The sequence below is a fragment of the Fistularia commersonii genome, chromosome 13, assembly GCF_037954325.1.
Source record: "Fistularia commersonii isolate RoL2024-O1a breed Wild chromosome 13, RoL_Fcom_v1.0, whole genome shotgun sequence".
Classification (NCBI taxonomy): domain Eukaryota; kingdom Metazoa; phylum Chordata; class Actinopteri; order Syngnathiformes; family Fistulariidae; genus Fistularia; species Fistularia commersonii.
Window position 1 is genome coordinate 11607191 of NC_141296.1, and position 19564 is coordinate 11626754.

At 38.7% G+C, this 19564-nt stretch overlaps 1 protein-coding gene across 1 annotated transcript in view; it reads right to left on the reverse strand.

Annotated features, from left to right (window-relative positions):
• The window catches only part of LOC147227919 (teneurin-3), a 173114-nt gene that overhangs the window by 6645 nt on the left and 146905 nt on the right, over window positions 1-19564 (reverse strand). The window contains exons 21-28 of the mRNA XM_086158011.1: window positions 17436-17685; window positions 15879-15899; window positions 12669-12901; window positions 9953-10107; window positions 3813-4696; window positions 2613-2788; window positions 2033-2268; window positions 599-895 (exon numbers count right to left, since the gene is read on the reverse strand). Of these exons, the coding sequence (XP_086014137.1) occupies window positions 599-895; window positions 2033-2268; window positions 2613-2788; window positions 3813-4696; window positions 9953-10107; window positions 12669-12901; window positions 15879-15899; window positions 17436-17685 (2252 nt within the window). The remainder of the gene's footprint in view (window positions 1-598; window positions 896-2032; window positions 2269-2612; window positions 2789-3812; window positions 4697-9952; window positions 10108-12668; window positions 12902-15878; window positions 15900-17435; window positions 17686-19564) is intronic.

A 19564-nucleotide genomic window follows, 5' to 3' on the forward strand; every position in this document is an offset into this window, starting at 1 on the left:
TATACACACACACACACACATATATATATATATATTTATATACTGTATATATGTGTATATGTATATACATGCATACACTTTTTTTTTTTTCTTTTTTTTTATAATGAAAGTCTATCTAAATTAAAGAGTTTGTTGATAAATGGTGGTGGAATTTTTCTTTTTCAAAACAGAGGGCAAAAAAATTTAAAAAAGTTAAAATGAGAAAAAAAACAACAAAAAAAACATCTTACCCGATGATTAAATAGTCTTCATAGGTAGAAGAATCAGATAGCATTTAAATTTAAATTATGATTCACAAATGGCAAAAGATGAGACACACAATATACTGCTTATCTTAATAAGGATTTAGATAGAACTAATTAGTGTTTGGAAAAGATACTTGGATTTTAATAAATCAATATATTTTATCTCCTCTGCCTGCTGAGTGTTTTTGAGGATGCAGCTCAGCGGTGTTACCGAAATATCTTGCTGTGAATGCACTTATGGATAGGTTATAGGAGCTATGTTCCTAAAGTAATGATATAAAAAATGCTGTTACTATAGAACTACTAATCAGTGTGTTCCATGCCTCTGTCACACTGGGCATATTTTATCCTACCTGCTCCAAGTAGGTATAACTCCATATTTTCCCATCGGCAAACACCCTGGATACCAGACGACCTTGGCTGTCATACTCCAGCCTCTCTGTAGTCGGGCCTCTTTGCAGGGCGCTGATTTGCCCACTGCTGGTGCGGCTCACGTTGACTGGAAGTAGCTTACTACTGGGCACCCAGAGCACTGGGTGACCTGCTGTGTCATATATAATCTTCAAGAGGAACTTCCTGTGGTCATCGTAAATCTTCTCTGTCCTAAGAGTGCGATCATAATCGACGGAAAGAATGTTGCGTCCGTTCACCTGTGGGAAGTATTTGATTTACAGATGTGTTAGAAAAACAGTGATTGCCGTCTGCACTGCAGGGAGAGAAATTGGTTCTCTGATTATGTTCATAAATAATAAGTTCAAGTCATTTCAAGTCATTTGCGATTCCACTATCTTATATTAAAAATAATAAAAATTATTGGCGTGTACAGTAGTTCACGCACTGTGATCAGGCTTTTTTTTTTTTCTTTCTCTACACTTGTCAGGGAGATTAACACCCTCTTTACAAGGCCCATTAAACCGAAAGACACTCTAACGATTGTTCAGGTACACTTAAATCACAACCTTCTAAATTTAGAGGAGATAATGATTACTCTGAGGCAAAGCAACCGTCCAAGACAAGCTCAGGGAGTACTGTAAGTCATAAATCTGACTGTGACATTCATAGGACTAAGACAAGGTAGAATTGTGTATTATACTAGAATACTGACAACCCCTCCTGTCAGATAAGAAGAGTTACACAACCATCCATTTGAATGAGAAGAAAAATTGCAAATTTTTCTTCAAAAAAATACATTTTGTATTATTTCTCAAACATATGTTGATAAATGAATATTTGAGACTGATAGAAGACAGATTGGAATCACTGTGAGATTATTTTAAGTGTTTGAAATGATTCATAATTTCAATTTAATAATTTCAATGTAACTTAATTTTGCTAATTAAATCCAGCTGTGAACTACTGAATATAATCTATTTAAAGTTAATGAGGAAATTAAAACATGCAATAAATTAAGTGATTTTATGCATGGGAAAGTTTTGGTTTCAATCAATTTAACTTCCATTCTACTCATTGACCCTAAGAGTTTTATGAACATTTTTAATATTGTAGAATAGATTTAAGTTGCTAATAATTCTTGGGATCATTATTCTTATTTATTGAGATTATATAAATGATGTCGATGTTTTTATGCTATTTTACTCTTTTTTAACTATTGCCCACTTTTTAAAATCAAAGCTGCAGAACAAAATATGTTTAAATGTCACAGTGTCTCCATAGCATGTCGAAGTAACTATTAGCCTGATAATTATGATTCCATCAAATTGCAGCTCTTTTTCTTTAAGTCCAAACACATTTGAAGCAATCTGCAAGAAAAAAGAAAAAAAGCATACCCTAAGCTTGCGACCAAACACAATAACTTTCCCTCTGGCTTGTTCTTTTCGGAAGCGCCACTCCACCAAGTTTTGCCCGTTCTCTCCTGGCAGGCTCATGTTGCGCCTGGCAACAGTCGGGTTGGCAGATCCGGCCAGGATGTGGGGCTCCGTCTGATAGTGGGTGTCCATTCCATTGGCATATGTAATCCGAAGCGAGTTATCATACCCCACTTGATAGCTACTTCTACATTGGTCTGTTGGTAGCCAATAGAAAGTACAAGTTAGGGAAGAGGAAAAAAATAATCACGCAACGTGAATGTTATTGACTTAATTATCGTTAAATTTCATAGCGCGAAAAAAAGGAACGTAATTGATATGCTGGAATCAGTGGACCATCTGGCTATCGAGAGAGTGTAAACCATTTGGATATGAGGCTGATGTGTCTCCTTGACAATCCCAACCCACACTGAGAGACTAATCGTGTCAAATCCTCTGAGCAGCAATGATTCGTGACATAAGCTTACTCAACGCTGGCCCGCTGACACTGGAAACAATGACAAATAGCCAGTTATGAAAAAGCCCCCTTGCACAGCCTTACCTTGAGACAGAGTGTAGAAGGCACGGATGGTAGAGGTATTTGTGGTGATGCTGACTTCTTCTTCTGTCAGGGAACTCTCTATGTCCACCGTCAAAGCGCTGTATATGTCTGTGTACAAGTTATTCACCATTCCACTGGGGAATGTCACATTCATTAGCCGTCCTTCACTGTCATAGCTGTGTGACAGAAAGCAAATCAAATGACAAGGCATTGATGTATGCAGGCTCTGGCTGACATGCTGCGTTCAATTAAAGTCTCTTACATTCTTCTCATGTGAAACCAAAGACTTTATTGTAATTAAAATGTCATCTTTTTTATATATTTTTTTCAGTTTTTGTAGCGTAACTGAAAGGGCGTCGATATCAAACTAAGGCACCATCAAAATATTTGATATGGGTGAATGACATTTCAACAGACCTGAAATTAATTCCATCATGTGGATGATGAATGTGTCATAATATCAAGTGATTGCTTTGACTTTTAGTTAAAAAGAATTATGCGAGGGAGAAGAATTCGATAAAAGAGAAGAAAACTCCAGAAAATGAAGAAGTCCAGATGGCTAATAATGATATTAAATTCAATTAAGTTTTAAGATGCTTTTATTTCCTCTCTTGAAAAACAAAACTAGAATAATGACACACATTTTCTCAGGGTTAAAATAAGGCAAAAAAGTAGCACCTTTTAAAAAAATGAAGGCGTTGAAGTCAAACTAGGCTATTTGACAGATCGCAGGCAAATTTTATAAATAGTATTCAATTAAATATATACCCCAAAGCAGTAAGAAAGTAAGTGCTGTACCCAATTATAGAGTAAACTTGTTCTGAGCTGTGGGATGAAGGCGAAAACAGTTTTGCTCTTGCACGCACACAGTAATTTGATTTTGTATCATATTACCTAAGGTAATGTTTACTAAATGGATTGAGCAGTGGTTACAACGACTTTTGTTCAATAAATCATGGAAGTGTAATCCTGCCTCATCCTTGGTGAGACACATACTATGTTTATTGTTTTGTATGTTTGTTTTACTGAATGTGACATCTGCCCATATGCACAGTGGATTTATTTACATGATTCACATTTGAGCACAGGAAGTCGGATTTGTGTTTCATCTGTAGCATCAGAAGGTTTCACATGTTAAATTAACTGCTGCCTTTACAATTAATTTTTAGGAATCTATTTTAAGGGCCCAACTATACTTACTCATAAAAAGTAGTCCAGCCGATCTCTGACGTCTTAGTAGCCAGGAGGCCATTGTTACCATGGTATGTAAGAAGCACAAGCTCTTGGCCCTGAGCTGTAAGAGTCTTCAGTCCACCGTTGGTACCCATGGTGAGCCAGATCACCTGGTTGTCGGGGGCCACGATCCGCACTGGCACACGATTTGTGTCTCTCCGTATTCTAAGAGTGTTTCCGTTGCTGTCAGTCACAGCCGTGATGTCATTCTCTGTGCTGTAGCTGAAAGTGTACTTCAAATCCCCTGTGAGCAGACTCGCTGTGTGTTGGTGTGTGCCATTGCTATCAAAAATATACAGCTCCTGGGCATCAGGGGATGCCACCTCATATGTACTGGCAGTGGAAGTCAAAGTTGGCCCATTTCTAGAGACGGCCCGGATGCGGATGTTGCCCAGGTCTGCCATGTAGAGGGTTCCATCTGGAGCCACCACTAAAGAAGATGGGGCATTGAGTCTTGCATCTTTGGCATACCCGTCCCCTGTCTGGTAGCAGTCACAGTTGGCATCGTTCTTACAATCACACTCGGAGGGAGCTCCAGCCAAATGTGTTATCTCGCCATCCACAGAAACCTTCCGGATCCTGCTCATCTTCCTCTCATCTGTCTCTGCTATGTAGATAGTGCCATGGTAAGATATGGCGATGGAAACAGCAGATTCTAGAGGACTTAACTGCGCCCTTTGACCACCTGCCACACCACGTTCCAGTCCAGCTAAAGGGCAGTGGACAGGACGGCCAGCTGCAATGCTCACTTGACCATTCTCTGTTATATGCAACACTATGTTGTTGTCCAGGACATAGAGGGAGTTGTCCATGGGGCTGACAGCTATGTCTGAAGGCCACTCCAGAATAACCTATAGACCAAGACATCATCAGATCATTATTCATATTTCAAATTAATATAGATTGGAAAATAGCATCTAATTTCATCCATTAAACATGATATGACCCTTAAATGATCTTTATAAATGCAATATCATTTACAATAGATTTTTTCAGCCTGTGAAGAGAGGCAGGCACTTGAACATAAACTGTGTGCATTGGCCACATTCATGTATATTGGCCATGTTTCAATGGTAAACAGAAAGAAATATAAAAAAATAATCTGTCTGTCTGTCTGTCCGTCCATCCATCCATCCATCCATCCATCTTCTGCTGCTTATCCAAGGTTCGTGGGAGTCGTTGCCAGAGCAGGAGGGGTCAAGACTTCCCTCTCCCTAGCCACATGGTCCAGCTCTTCTGGAGGGAACCCTAGGCATTTCCAGGCCAGCCAAGAGACATAGTCTCTCCAGTGTGTCCTGGGTCTTCCTCGTGGCCTCCTCCCAGATGGGGAGACTATGTCTCTTGGCTGGCCTGGAAATGCCCAGAATTCCTCCCCCAGGAGGCATCCTGACCATATGCCCGAGCCACCTCCTCTGACTCCTCTCTATGTGGAGGGGCAGCGACTCTATTCTGAGCTCCTCCTGGACAGCCAAACTTCTCACCCTATCTCTAAGAGAGGGTCTGGCCACCCTGCGGAGAAAACTAATTTCACCTGCTTGTATCTGCAATCGTGACCACAATTAACGATAGGAACGTGGATTGATCAGTTAATTGAAAGCTTTGCATTCTGGCTTAGTTCCTTCTTCACCACGACAGAGCGGGACAGAGTCTACATCGCTGCAGACACTGCACTGTGCCGTCTGTCGATCTCCCGCTCCATCCTTCCCTCACTTGTGAACAAGATCCCCAGATACTTGGACTCTCTGCTTGGGGTAGGACCTCTTCCCTGACCCGGAGTAGGCACTCCACCTGTTTCCAGTAGAGTACCATCATCTTGGATTTGGAGATGCAAACCGTTCCTCTGCAAACCGCTCCAGTGATAGCTGGAGATGATGGACTGATGAAGCCAACAGAAGCACATTATCTGCAAAAATCGAGACTCAATTCTGTGGCCACCAAACCAGATCCCCTCAATGCCCTGGCTGCGTCTGCAAATTCTGTCCATAAAAGTTATGAACAGAATCAGTGACAAAGAGCAGCCCTGGCAGAGTCCAGCTCTCACCAGAAATGAGTCTGACATACAACCTGCAATGCGGACAAAGCACCGACACCGGTCATACATGGGACCCAACAACCCGTATAACAGGGTTCGGTACCCCATAATCCCGGATCGCCCCACACAAGATTGCCCACGGGAAAAAGTCTGCCTTCTCCAGATCCACAAAACACATGTAGACTGGTTAGGCGAACTCTCATTCTCCTTTGAGGACCCTGCTGAGGGTATAGAGCTTGTCTACTGTTCCACAACCAGGACAAAAACCACACTGCTCCTCCTGGATCCGAGGTTCATTGACCCAGTGGACCCTCCTCTCCAGCACCGCTGAATTGTCCTTACCAGGGAGGCTGAGGAGTGTGATCCCCTGTAGTTGGAGCACACCCTCCGATCTGCCAGTCCAGCAGCATTTTCCCTGATATCAATGCAACGCTGCAGAGGCATGTCAGCCAGGACAGTCCTACAACATCCAGAGCCTTGAGGAAACCAGTGCAGACCTCATCCACCCCCGGGCCTCGCTACTAAAGAGCTTTTTAACTACTTCAGCAACTTCAGCCCTGGAACTAGGTGTGTCCTCTCCAGTGTCCCCCTGCTCTGTTTCCTCATTGGAAGGTTTTCGACGGGATTGACAAAGTCTCTGAAATATTCTGAAATATACAATGTGGTTGTAGTTCTGCTGGAGATGGGAGTTGAAACTCCTTCTGCCAGATGCCACATTACGTGAGGGTCTGCCAGGTCTGACCGGCATCCTTCCCCAACATCGGAGCCAATTCACCACCAGGTGGTGATCAGTTGATAACTCCAACCCGCTTTTTACCCGAATGTCCAGGAGATGCATCGGCAAGTCCCATGACATGTCGACCAAAGAATTGTCTAAGGTGTGTTGGTGCCGAGTGCACATATGGACACCTTTATACCTGGACATCGTGTTTGTTATGGACAATCTGTACCAAGCACAGAAGTCCAATAACTCCGGTTCAGACCTGGGGGGACCGTTTCTCTCAATCACACCCTTCCAAGCCGCACTGTCGTAGCCCACGTGAGTGTTGAACTCTCCCGTTAGAATGAGGGAGTCCCCAGCAGAAGCTTTCCTTGGCAGCCCCTCTAGGTACCCCAAGAAGGATGAGTAAACTGAACTGCTGTCGGGTAAATAGCCACAAACAACAGTATGAACCCGTCCCCCCACCTGAAGGTGGAGGGAGGCAACCCCCTCGTCCACCAGGTTGAACCCCAACATGCAGGTGCTGAGTCGGGGGGCAATCAGTATGCCTACACCTGCTTGACGCCTCTCACCTGTCGGTCTGTCTATATGTACACACATACTGTCTACAGAAAATACACATAAACATGTCATTCTTATTTTCTCATATCGGACAAAAATAAGATATGGGATTTGAATGGAAGTTCTTTATCAATACAAGTATCCATGCTTTATTTCTGCTTTAATGTTTGCAAAGCTGACCAAAAAAAAAACTGGGTCACTCCTTCCTCTGGAATTATTTAGTATTGTGAAAAATGCCCCCCATTGGACAATCAATTGAGTATAGCAAATTAAGTAAAATTGTGTATAATTGAATTTACATAAAAAAGATTTATGTCATGTTATGACTCAAAGTTATAATCAAAAGTATCCATTACACTCTGCTGTTAGAAATGTGAGATGAGTAAAAAAACACATTTGTTACACCGCAAATGACCCGGTTCAGCCGTCATATGTCTAAGCACTCTTTAATTGTGCTTTTCCACAGGCTAATACTAATAAATTCCACAGCCATTAAGCTGGCAGCTGCAGCAAATTATCCATATATGACTACAGGTGAGTGCACTGCAGGAAAAGTCAATAAGGGGGCAACAATGATGATCCTTTTAAAAATGGGAACCATCATTTGGCATGTTCTTTATTCAAAATTTTTCAAAATACAGATCCAATAGCTATTAAAATGGAGCTCTGTTGAGAAATGTCATACAATAATCAGTGAATTACAAATTGCATAAATGTGCAGGAAACTAGAAAAACACACCTCAGGAAATTTATGAGAAATTAAAAAAGAAAAAGAACTTTTGTTATTTTTGGGTCAGATCAGTAATGTTTTGTCTTGTTTCCTGTATTTTTGTTGGTTGTTAATGGGAAGTGTGTTATTTGAAGCTGATGATCTTTCGCAGACATGTACAGTGCTATGATCATAACCATTAGACTGCAGCGAGTTATTCTAGGTCAAGGTGGCTGATAGTTTGACTGCACAGAGCCAATTGTTCCTGCTTACGTGGCTGAGGATCTTACTCGCCAAAATCTATCTTAGTTCTTTCCAAAACCAAATGACAGAGGCAAAAAGTGACAAGCTCAAACCTTTGTCCTTGTGTTCTCTTACGTTCTTCCCCCTTTATCTTCACCACCCACTCCCAGGTAGGCACCAACAGATTGTCTCCTCTGAAATCTTGCATTCAAATGTGTTACATCCTCAACAACCTTTCCTAGTTTCAACTTTCATCTGACTTTATATAGAAGTCTGTGACATTTTCTTCCGGGGACATTTGATTCTGACTGTTGCCGTTCTGCTATCTACTTTTCAAGTGTTTTGTTTGTATTCTCTATGAGCAACTTCCTTCAGCATTAGATCCGCATTTGAACATCAGAAATCTAATTAAAATGTAAATTAGTTGAAAAAAAAAAGACAAAAAAGAACATTGTAAGTTGGTTGTACAAATGTAAGGTTTTAGAGTCAGATGCAGATGCTATTTCATTCCCAAGCTGCCAATCTATATTACAGTTCACTTTCTGCAGAAAAAAAAAAAAGATATAGGTCATACTTCAATTTCACATTTTTGGTTTTACTTGTGTGCATGATTTATTCTAAAGCATCAGAATAGAGCTAAACTTTAAGCACAAGGAGTACTATGTCGCTCTTATGTCGCCTCAGCCGTGTTAAAATACCAAATTACTGCAGAGGAAAAACTTTAATGCAGTTAAGTTGCCACCCAGTGCTTCTTCATTATCATGTAAGGTGTAACTGCCCTCCATCCTGAGTATTTCTAGTGAAAGACTAAAGATGAATTCGATTCCAAACACATCAAAACAGCCCCCCGACCTGAGTAATTATTCTTCCTTACACTTCATCCACCGTGACCAGAAAACTAGAAAGCTCATCCGTCCCAAACTTCACTTCCTGTCAAACCCACTCAGAGCATACGTTTCCATTCACAGTTTCAAAGAAAATAATGTTCTCTTATTGAGTCAAAAACTAAATAAAACAAACGCATTGCCTTCATTATAAATGTTTTTTTCCTTGTGCATTTTAAGATTGTTTACAGGGGAGTTTGGGTAAACATAATCCCAAAGAGAGTTCAAGATATTTCATCCTTGATGGTCTCATCAAAGTACTTGTTTAAAAAATATTGACATATGCAGCTTAACACAGAGTTTTTAAAATTCACCTGAAATTTTATGGCAAATGGAAAGCTGTTTATTGTATATGATGCAGCATTTATTGGAATTCTATTTTTAAATTTCAAAACTTAAAAGATGTAGCGAAACTGACATGCATAACTGCTTTTTCCTGTATTTCCGATAAAAAGTTCTTGGTTTTCTCTGCATGTCTAAAACCTCATCAGTGTAAACCCTAAAAGCCGGCTGCTTGTCTGTACTTTATTTAAGTTGGTAAATTTTTATGAAATAATGCCATCAAATAATGGCAATTTCATTTAGTCGAAATGGTCTGCTATTTTCTACTGCTATTTTGTTTGCAGCCACAATCAAGACAAGTAAGATGAGTTTGGGTGTTTTTCTCAAAATGAAAATGGGTGGATAAATTCTTTACATAGAGAATACATTACTGAAGTTGTGTTTTCATTACTTAATATGTCTGATTATTTCACCCGGTTATTTCTAAAACAAGCTATGATCACAAAATCATAAATCATTTTACCTCAATAATAAATATATTTAGACAAAGAAGACCAAGATGGATTATGGAAGAGACAAGGGGAGGGTTAAAGGGGTCGGGCACAAGATGGCAACATGACACGTTCCACGTGCGCACTCGGGTCGTGTCGTCTGGTCCGTCAGTGTGTGCGTCACCTGATTGATGTCCATGCTATTGTCACAGGTCAGAGGCCGAGCCGATGTCAGGTCGTTAGAACCGAGAAAAGTGGAGATGATGCCGTTCTGGTCAACCTTTCGGATTGTGGTGCCGTCAACGAAATAAATTAGACCGTTTTTGTCCACGGTGATGCCTGTGGGAATTCAGTAGAGGGGAGGGGGGGGTGGAGAAGGAAAAAAAAAAAAACAACCTAAGAGGAAAACATGGTTGATATGCAGCATTTCTGCTTGCATGACTCAGTGGACGGAACACGATGGATACATGTGTCAAGCTTGGCTTCCTATTATTCAGGTCACTGCAAAAAGCACAGCTATCAATAATTCACAGGCTGCTTTTCTAGTATTAAATAATTTCACAGGCAGAAGTGGGAAAGGCTGTATTCATACGGTATATATGTGCTCTCTATATCTTGTAAACCTCTCTTCTAAAAAAGGTCCTCCAGGGGTGGTGATGTCAATAAGATGCCTTTTTTAGACTTTCAACACGGGTAATCGTCAATAATCTGCATGCTATTCAAGGAATGAATGAACTCGGGGGCAGAGATGCTAGCTTTGGGCAACTTTAGTCGAAAGGGTGAAACATTTGCAGTTGCCATGGTGACAACAGTGAATCGAATCGTCTCGGTGATTTAATGTCAGCTCAGAGTAGCAACTGTCGGCCAGACCAGTGTGGAGTTACAATAACCATTCATCCCAAACTTTGAAAATACATTTCCAGGCCATATTCACTGCACAACTCTGTGGGTTCATAGAGACCACGTTCCTTTTTTAGGGAAGTCAAACCCTCACATACAAGGGGGGCAATTTCCATTCCGCACATTTCTCATTACTTGTTTTAAAATTTAATTCCAGCTTCTGAAGTTTTGATGTCATGAACCTTTAAGTAAGTCATTTTGAAGATAAGTGGATGAATAAATAATAACCACAACCTGGATTTTTAGACGGCTCAACCTGACTTCTAAATGATTTTACTCGTACATACTCGGGTAAGAAATGACTGTGTTGTTAGCGTACTATCTGACAGTGAGCCTGCACATTGTAAAGGAAAAAGTTGAATATTGAAAAAAAACACTCTTGCATTACTCTTCTTCACTACAGTTGGTTTCCACTATGGCAGGGCACGCATCAAACAAGTAGCGGGGAGGCAGAAAGACAGCCTTGTCTTCTAAAATGAGAAACAAAACTTTATTTTGAGTTGACAGAAAACTTAGTGATTATCTATTCACCCCCAGGCTGAAAGAGGGTCGAGTACAGTTTTTTAGTTCACAAAATACTCCAGAAGTGCCACAGCAAAGCAGTGCTGCAGATTTTTTTGGCCTCAAAATAGAGATAGTTAAAACAAAGTAGCTTATCTAAAATTACGTGAAGTCCTGAAATGCAATGTTGACTTAAAAAAAAAAAAATGTAGCACAATATTTTTAGCTTCTTAGCCAGAAATTTAGATGTTGAAAACCTGTGTTTTCACGCTCCAGCTTTTAAAGAGGTTTGTTGGTAACCTTTCAGGTGGCAAAGATGCACATAACCCACTACTAAGGGCTAAGTGAAAACACAGTAAACATCACTTAATTTTTAACTCAACCTCAAAGGTTGGTTGGTTACACCAAACAAGCACTGCTTTGACTGAAACCCTGAAGCATTTAGAGAAATAAACATTTATCTGACCTTCAATCACAGTGGGATAATTGGAAAAGGACTATAGTTTTATTTTTCAGTGTACTATACCGTTAATTTTAAGTGAATGCTTCATTTAAGAGCACGTAAGAAGATTTTCAATTTTTACAATTTTACAATTTTCTTTCTATTTGACAAACTGCATAATTTTTCACAAAGTAGTGTGTAGCACTGATGTGTAACATAGGATAGCAGGAAAAAAAAAAAAATCTGAATCAGTTTCACCTTCAGTGCCTGATTTATTTTTCAGCGAAGGTTTTAAAAGCGACTAGCATATATAAGAGGTGTCTGGTTTGACCCGTGGCTGGATCTACACAAGATTGCTTTTTGCTAAAACATTGACGAGCTGAGGGACCCCACGGTGAATCCTTGGGAGCTGGCTATTTGACCGTCTGTGATTCTGAGACAGATGAAAAATGTCAAATCTGAGCAGAGTTCACCAAATGTGTGAGAGGGGAAAAAAATGAAGCCATCTGCTGTTTTTTCATCGGTCTCGCCTTCCACCCACTCCATCATTAGAGTCGGTCCCTCAGATTGCTTTCACTCAAGACTTTATCACCCTGTTGAAGCTTAAGTATTGCAGTTGGTGGGCAAAACGGCAACAACTACCCAGAAAATGTTTAAATTAGCCTTTTCATCCCGGACAGTTTTGCAGTATACAGCTGTTTGTGTTTGTCAGTTATGGACTTACGGATATGATAGTTTGTTTTAAAAAAAAAACTGAGCTATATCCAATGACACATTATTCAATATACTTTGAAAAGAATATGCAAAATATATTATCGGTTCAATAACATTAAATAATGACTTTATGAAGCGCAGCAGCTCGACAGAACAAAGCTCCCTTGAATTTTTAATTCATTTTTTTTTTCCCCTGCTCCCTTTTATTCTTAAAGCACTAAGCCCAAGCTTGACAAAGTCACCACATGAATTTCCAACCAGTAGTTGCCACTCAAGATGGAGAAACAAATCACTGTCCGCCCCTCTATTTCAGTAAAACATCATCATTAGTTCTAAACGATACCTTTGGGTGCAGTGAGAAAAGCCTCAGGTGCTTTGCCTCCGTCGCCACAGTGGTTCTCATCAAAAGGCAGACAGTGTTCTCCGTTCCCCGCAACAACCTCTGCATTGGACTGCAGATCCTTTGTGCCTGTTAAGGTTTTTGGTCGGTAGATCCTCCGGGAATTAGTGTCTGACACATACAGCTGGCCAGTAACTGGATCAGTGGCCAAGTAATACCGGTGTGCCGGGTTGTTACTGCATAAAGAAGATAAACAAGTTTTTACTTGCAGAAACTGCAGAGAGTGAAGCACCCTCACTCAGTCCATTTAAACCTGGTTTACAGAGGGTATTGTGAGGAATCCTGTTGTATAGGTGTATTTTACTTTAAATGAATTATTATTGGTAAGGGGTGTAAATTACTTGAATTATTATATATATTTAAATTTGTTCGCATTAGTCTTTGAGTGCAACAAAACATGTTATTTGCATTATCATTATTATGTTTACTACACATAATTTCTTGTATTTGAAGATATTGAATTTCACTATAATTCATCAGTTTGACAAAGCAAAATCATTTCAGCATAATTCTTCCAAATAATAATTAAACCCCAGCTGATTGAATTTATTGTCTACTGAATAAAACATCCAGAGTGAAGGATATAATTAAAAGTTTATTATTTTAGTCGTCTACATGGAGCTAAGATTGTTTCAAGTTGCACTCGATTCAAATTTTTTTTAGGTTGCTTTAAAAAGGTAATCCTTGATTAATCCTTGATTCCTGTTGTATTCTACAAGCACACTGGAGAAACTAGAGACATGTAACAGCCAAAGCCTGTATCTTCCATTAGAATTCCAGGACATAATACAAAGTTAGCATTGGTATTAACTTTGTATATATAATAATAACTATAATAACTTTGGTTCTTTTTTTGAATGCTGGTTTTAAAACAGATACCATGCATTTCTGATTAAAAATAATGTTTATATGAAGCCCAGTTGTGGCTCATTAAAAGAAACAAAAAACAAAAACATATTATCAGCTTGAAATTAACTAAAAGTTTGTTGTTTTTGCCGATAATGAGCTGAGGAGGGGAATTCTGCCCATTTTAATATTGTGGGGAATGAAACAAAACAAAAAAAAAAACAACAAAACAAAACAAAAAAAACAAGCTTGAACAGTAAAAGGTGTGCCAGGTTATCTGGTTTTTGTGTGTTTGTGTGTTTCTGCGTGATGGAGGTTTGGCATCTGTGGAAGTCACCACATCCAATCACTTCGTTCAACTAATTTGCGTATTTTTAACATTTCTCCATCTCGTCTTCAGCAAGCGGGCCAAATACTGCGCATTTAAAACCTTTTCAACATGTGTGAATACTTCAGTTTTTCCCAGCTATCACATAACAACTTTTCAAACAATCTCAAACTGGGAAAAACAGGCTGAGTAAATGAAGTAACCTTTGCAATTAAAGCCCACTGTTAATGAAAGCGCTTTAGTGTTGTTAAAGAGCTGCAAACAGGGGCAGTTAATTTGAGTAGTGCTACCATAAACAGGGTTCCTCAGGAGGCACTCTCGCCAACACAGGTTGGCTTTGGAAGTGGATAATGTGACAGCAAAATAAATGTGGCAATGAAACATCTTTGTAAAATGATAAAGATGGAGTCATAAAACTTGACAGCTAATATGGGTTGGAGTAAATGCCCAGAATACGTGGCTGCTATCGAATTTCTATAAAGAATTCATTAAAGACATACATTAGGAACCTTACTTTTACAGTCAACCTGCAGGGGGTGGGCAAAATAAATGAAACATCTGCAATGTATTATGCTGCCCATCAAACTGTAGGAGCCCTGCAACAAACATTTTATTTTGCCAGGATAGTTCAAGAAATTTTCAAAATTTAATGTACGCCATTTATGTACTTCATTTTGGTTGACCATGAGATCCCAACCTGAAATTAAGCAGTAGGATTAATCAGCAAACACAAAATAAACATTTAGCTCAATAAAGGCCCATTATTGCATATGCTAAATCCATATAATAATTGACATATAATGAAAACTATACCATGAATAAGAAGATTAAGAAGATTAAGATAAAATAAGAAGATAAAAGAACGGGCATGCCATAGCATATATATATATATATGTATATATATATATATATATATATATATATATATCGTGAAGAAATATATCTCATGAAGAAACATGTATTTGAGTTGTATTGACAGATGTGTATCTCATAGGCGAACAACTATTGTGGCAAGCTGACTACAGTGACAAGGGTGTACTGGGGATATAAAGTGCGATAAAAAAAAATACACATTATATAAGCCATAAAGTGTTTTACAGAGACAAGACAGGAGAATGCATGAAGCCAGACAAATAACCAAAGCAAATCATTAGAGAAATATAAGTATATCAAACAGAGATAAAAGCTGGAGGTAGTTGGAGAATTACATTAGGCCCATTGAATGAAAAAAATAAACAAATAAATAAATATTATATTACTATAACATCAATGGACTCTTTCTGTGCAATGCACAAAACTGGATAATTTAGATCACTTTTAAATTGCATTTGATTCTAGAAAAAAACATCTCCTGACCCTCCCCATTTATTATCATGATCCCTGCTTTGATAACCCCTAATACAGTATACTAATCTGTGGGTACCTGAAGAGATTTTCTCCATTAGTCTTTAAATGTCAGAGCCGATGACATTACTTATGAAATTATATCTACATCATATTACACTGTACCCCTGTTCCAATTCTTACACTTAAGGTCATTTAATCACAGGAACAAACTAATCTGCACCATTTGTTTCTTCATCATGAATATAAAGCAGTTCTAGTGCGCCTCAGAATCAGAGCATCTGCCAGACAAAATGATTGCAAATGTTATTATGCTCTTCACAATTATACTCTTCATGGATGCTTTATCGTACTGGACCGGATTTTGATTTGTATGCAGATGTTTATCGTCTATAGCATCCTGAACAGATTTTCCAATTTTCATAGGTGACATCTGCAAATCTGTGTATGTTGTGGCCATTTTAGGCTATGCATAAAATCAGATATGCGCACTCCCTTGCTCTCTTGTAGCTGTAATAGGACTATTTTTGGTGTGTAGTGATTGTACATGCAAATCACTGGTGCTGAACGCAACTGTATACAAAGAGGATCATGATGTATGGGGAAGACAACATGCACAAAGAGAATATACCTACCTGTGTCTAAAGTCTTTATTTCTATGCACAGGCATACAGGGAGGGGGGGAAAGGAAAAGAGAGTCCATATTATGGATCAGAAAAGTCTTAGAAGGATGCTACATTTTCAATTTGCGAATGCTTTTTTTTATTAAGTCAGACAATTTAACTTGTACAAGAACAACTCAGATATTATGCAAAAGGCTTTCTCATTGATCCTGTTGGAAACCACAGAAGTAAATTCTATCAGCGCAAACACTGACTGAGGAGCTGATGAAAAATGCAGCCTTCTTTTCGGCTATTCCCGAATAAACAAACTTTAGAAAGTCAAACGTGACTCCGTCAAAGAATCAACACAGCTAATGGAGAGAGTTTTTGGTTGTTGTTCTTTGTTTTGCATGGGGAGATGCAGGACTCTGAAAATACAGGGTCTCTTAAATTGCTTTCCTGCATTACCGATAATTTTCTAAGTCCGACCACTCGTATTGTTGTATTGATTGTGCTTCTCGTTATGGTCCTTTCTATAGCTGCATTATTGATATAGACTTCATGCCAACAATAGTGAAAAGGAGCATACATAGCAAAGCTTGGCTTGCATCAGATAAAAGAAAAAAAACAAAAAAAGTACTATGTAATATAGAATAAAGATATGTTCTGCCAGAAAGATGGTTGTTTTTACACACACACACGCACACACACACATACACGTGCACACATGCGCGCGCACACACACACACACGCGCACACACAGCAGATAGATCACACACAAATGGGGAAAAAAAAAATCTGTCTACATCATTTTTTTTCCAGTTCTCCTTGTATTGTCCATTTCAAGTTTTCTTTCATTTCATTTTATTCTTTATAGTTATTATTATCATTATTTTTCGTTATTTGGAGTAAACTTGACAAATAAATATCATGGGATGGAGTTTTCTTTGAAGATATCCAGGATGAAATGATTATTTTTAAAATGATTGAGCATAAAATTAAAAAAAAAAAAAAAAAAAAAAAAAAAAAAAAGAACAAAAAACGCAGCTTTCTTCCTGTTCAAGCAGATAACTGCTCTGCACAGGTACATGCAACATCTGCAGGCTTCTTGTAAAAAATGAGATATTTCTCCTTTTCCTACTTTGATTACTTCCCAAAATGTTAATTTTTGGTGCCTTGAGTTAAGCTCCAGAAGGATCTCCACAGTTATCTACACTGAGACACGGGGGAGACGTTTAATGACCCGTGTCCTGTTAAAACATTTTTTATACATGTCTGAATGAGGATGATGTCCCGATATAAATTTAATCAACATCTGCCAGATTGAAATAAGCCAACTGTCCGGATCCCAGTCATTACTGAGATAAGCCAACTTGGCATGAGAGAAGCTTCATCCCAATTACGCAATAAAGACAGGGTGTCTTTCATAATTTTGGGGATGGATGGATTCCACACATTTACAGAATATGAGCGGGAGAAAAATGTCAGTTGCGATTCGAATCCCAACGCGTTTAAGTTGATTAGAAAGACATCGATATAGTTAATTTTCTGGTCGCGTTAACAACAGATGCAAAATTAATTCCTCTTTACCTGAGCTCCATGATACTAGTGACATTGCCAGTTGGGAAGATGCGGCGGACGTAGTTGAAATCTCCCACATACAAGCTTCCATCTATGCCCCATGCCAGAGCTACCGGCGCCAGTAGCTTGTTGCCTAGGGCTTGCCCATTACAGCTTGGACACGAGATGCTTCTACGCCTGCCATTCCCCATGACCGTAGAGATCACGGGGGGCTGGAGGGAGATGAACTGGTTCTCCCCGCTGCCTTTGTAAAGAATGCCTGGGAAATAAAACACAGAATATCCACAAGTGTGAAATCATGGCAGCCAACTGTCAGTGGTAGCAGGTATTGAGCTCAAACTTCTTGATTAATTTGGAAATTCCACTGTGTTGCAGCCTTTTAAGTAAAAAGATGAGAATTAACACTTAACACTACAAAGAGCTAGCTTTTTTTGAGGCATTCCTTCAGTAAAATTTAATGCCCGATATTGCTCACATTCATAAGCCTGTATTGATTGTAACGCTCCATGAAACAAATCGTTTTCCACAAAAATAAATCTATTGCATACAAATTACACAAGGAAGATATAGAGTTGACCATTTACATCAATTGCTGTATTGTCAGTAACTGAAAAGTTGGAAAATGAAACATATTTGATTAACTTGATATCCACACGTAACGTGATGGTAATTACATTTTTCATCTCACTCGTTTCCCAGATGAATCACTGAAGCTTACTTGGCTTAATATTCTTTTGATGCACACGAAAGACATCATGAAAGATTCCACTGTAACACAAAATCACCTGTTCATAACTGAAATTACAAATCTAAGAAAAAAAAAATTTAATCCATAGCATCATTTCAATCTATCCCCTGTTTACCTCATGAAGAAAATGCCACACATTTCAGCTGTAATACTGAGAGAAGCGCCGGCTCACTGGAGGAGTTGGCCTTGCTGGAGGCTATAGAGCTATTGACATGTCTACAGTACATCAATTTTCTTTATGGGTGTCTATGCTTACTTATATTGATGTATGTATATATATATTTATATATATATATTTATAATATATATGGATAGATGTGTGATGTTGACATGTATTCCTTCAGGTGTGAGGTAGCTCCAGAATCAAAATGTTGGATATGCTTCTGAAGCAGCAATGGCACCATGGAAACAATGCCAACTTAAAAATAAGAAAAATAATAATATTTTATGACTGGCATCACCAAAAAAAAAAAAAAAAAAAAAAAAAAGCAGAAGGGGAGGGGGGTTGATTCCCAAAAAACCACTGGATATTCCCGCAGGCGGTGAGTTTTTGAGTTCTGTTTACAGCTCGTTCTTCACAGCTCAAGCTTAAACCACAATGTTTTCTTAACCTTAAAAATGAGCTGCCTTGTCTCTCTATGATTCTATGAACAGCAGGGGACTTGTTTCTGTCTCGTATTCTACAGTTTGTTTGTGCAGATCACAATAAATATATTGCCATGTATATTCAATATATTCCCATATATTGTTAGATAAAGTCTGCAAAAACAAACATTTGCAACTATTTAGTGGCCAAATTTTGTTCCTGTAGGGTACTTGTTGTTTAGATGGCACTGATGACAACTGCAAACAATGTGATGTAAAACAGCCCAAGCCTGAGCACTTAATAGGCAAAAACAAAAACAGTTAGTATGTTTTTGATTCTAAGAAGAGGAAACTTGTAAAAGAGTAGCAAGATGTTACCGGAATAAAAAAGTTTGAAATAATGTCCATTTCAAGTCAGTCTACTTTAACTGGACAGAGACATTAATAATGAATAAACCATTGTTTTGGGGTAATGGAAAGAGAGGGTTGGCTTGTAATGGATGGCTTTTGGTGATGAGATGAATCTTGGTTTGCCAGGTTTTCAGTGTTCAGAGGCATAAACTGAACCAAAACTACTAACTTACTTATCCAACTAAGACAAAAGGTACAACGTCTGAGGGGTAAAGACATATACGTCTGTCATTGAATAATGAATAAGGATTGAATAAAGAACAGACAGAAAAAAAAACCAAAAAAAAACAAGTAGCTGGCATGGATTGCAGCTGGAGCTGTGTCATGATTCTCTGCACCTGTGCTCTCTTGAGCGCCAATTGAGTTGAATAATTAAATTAATATAAACATGCAC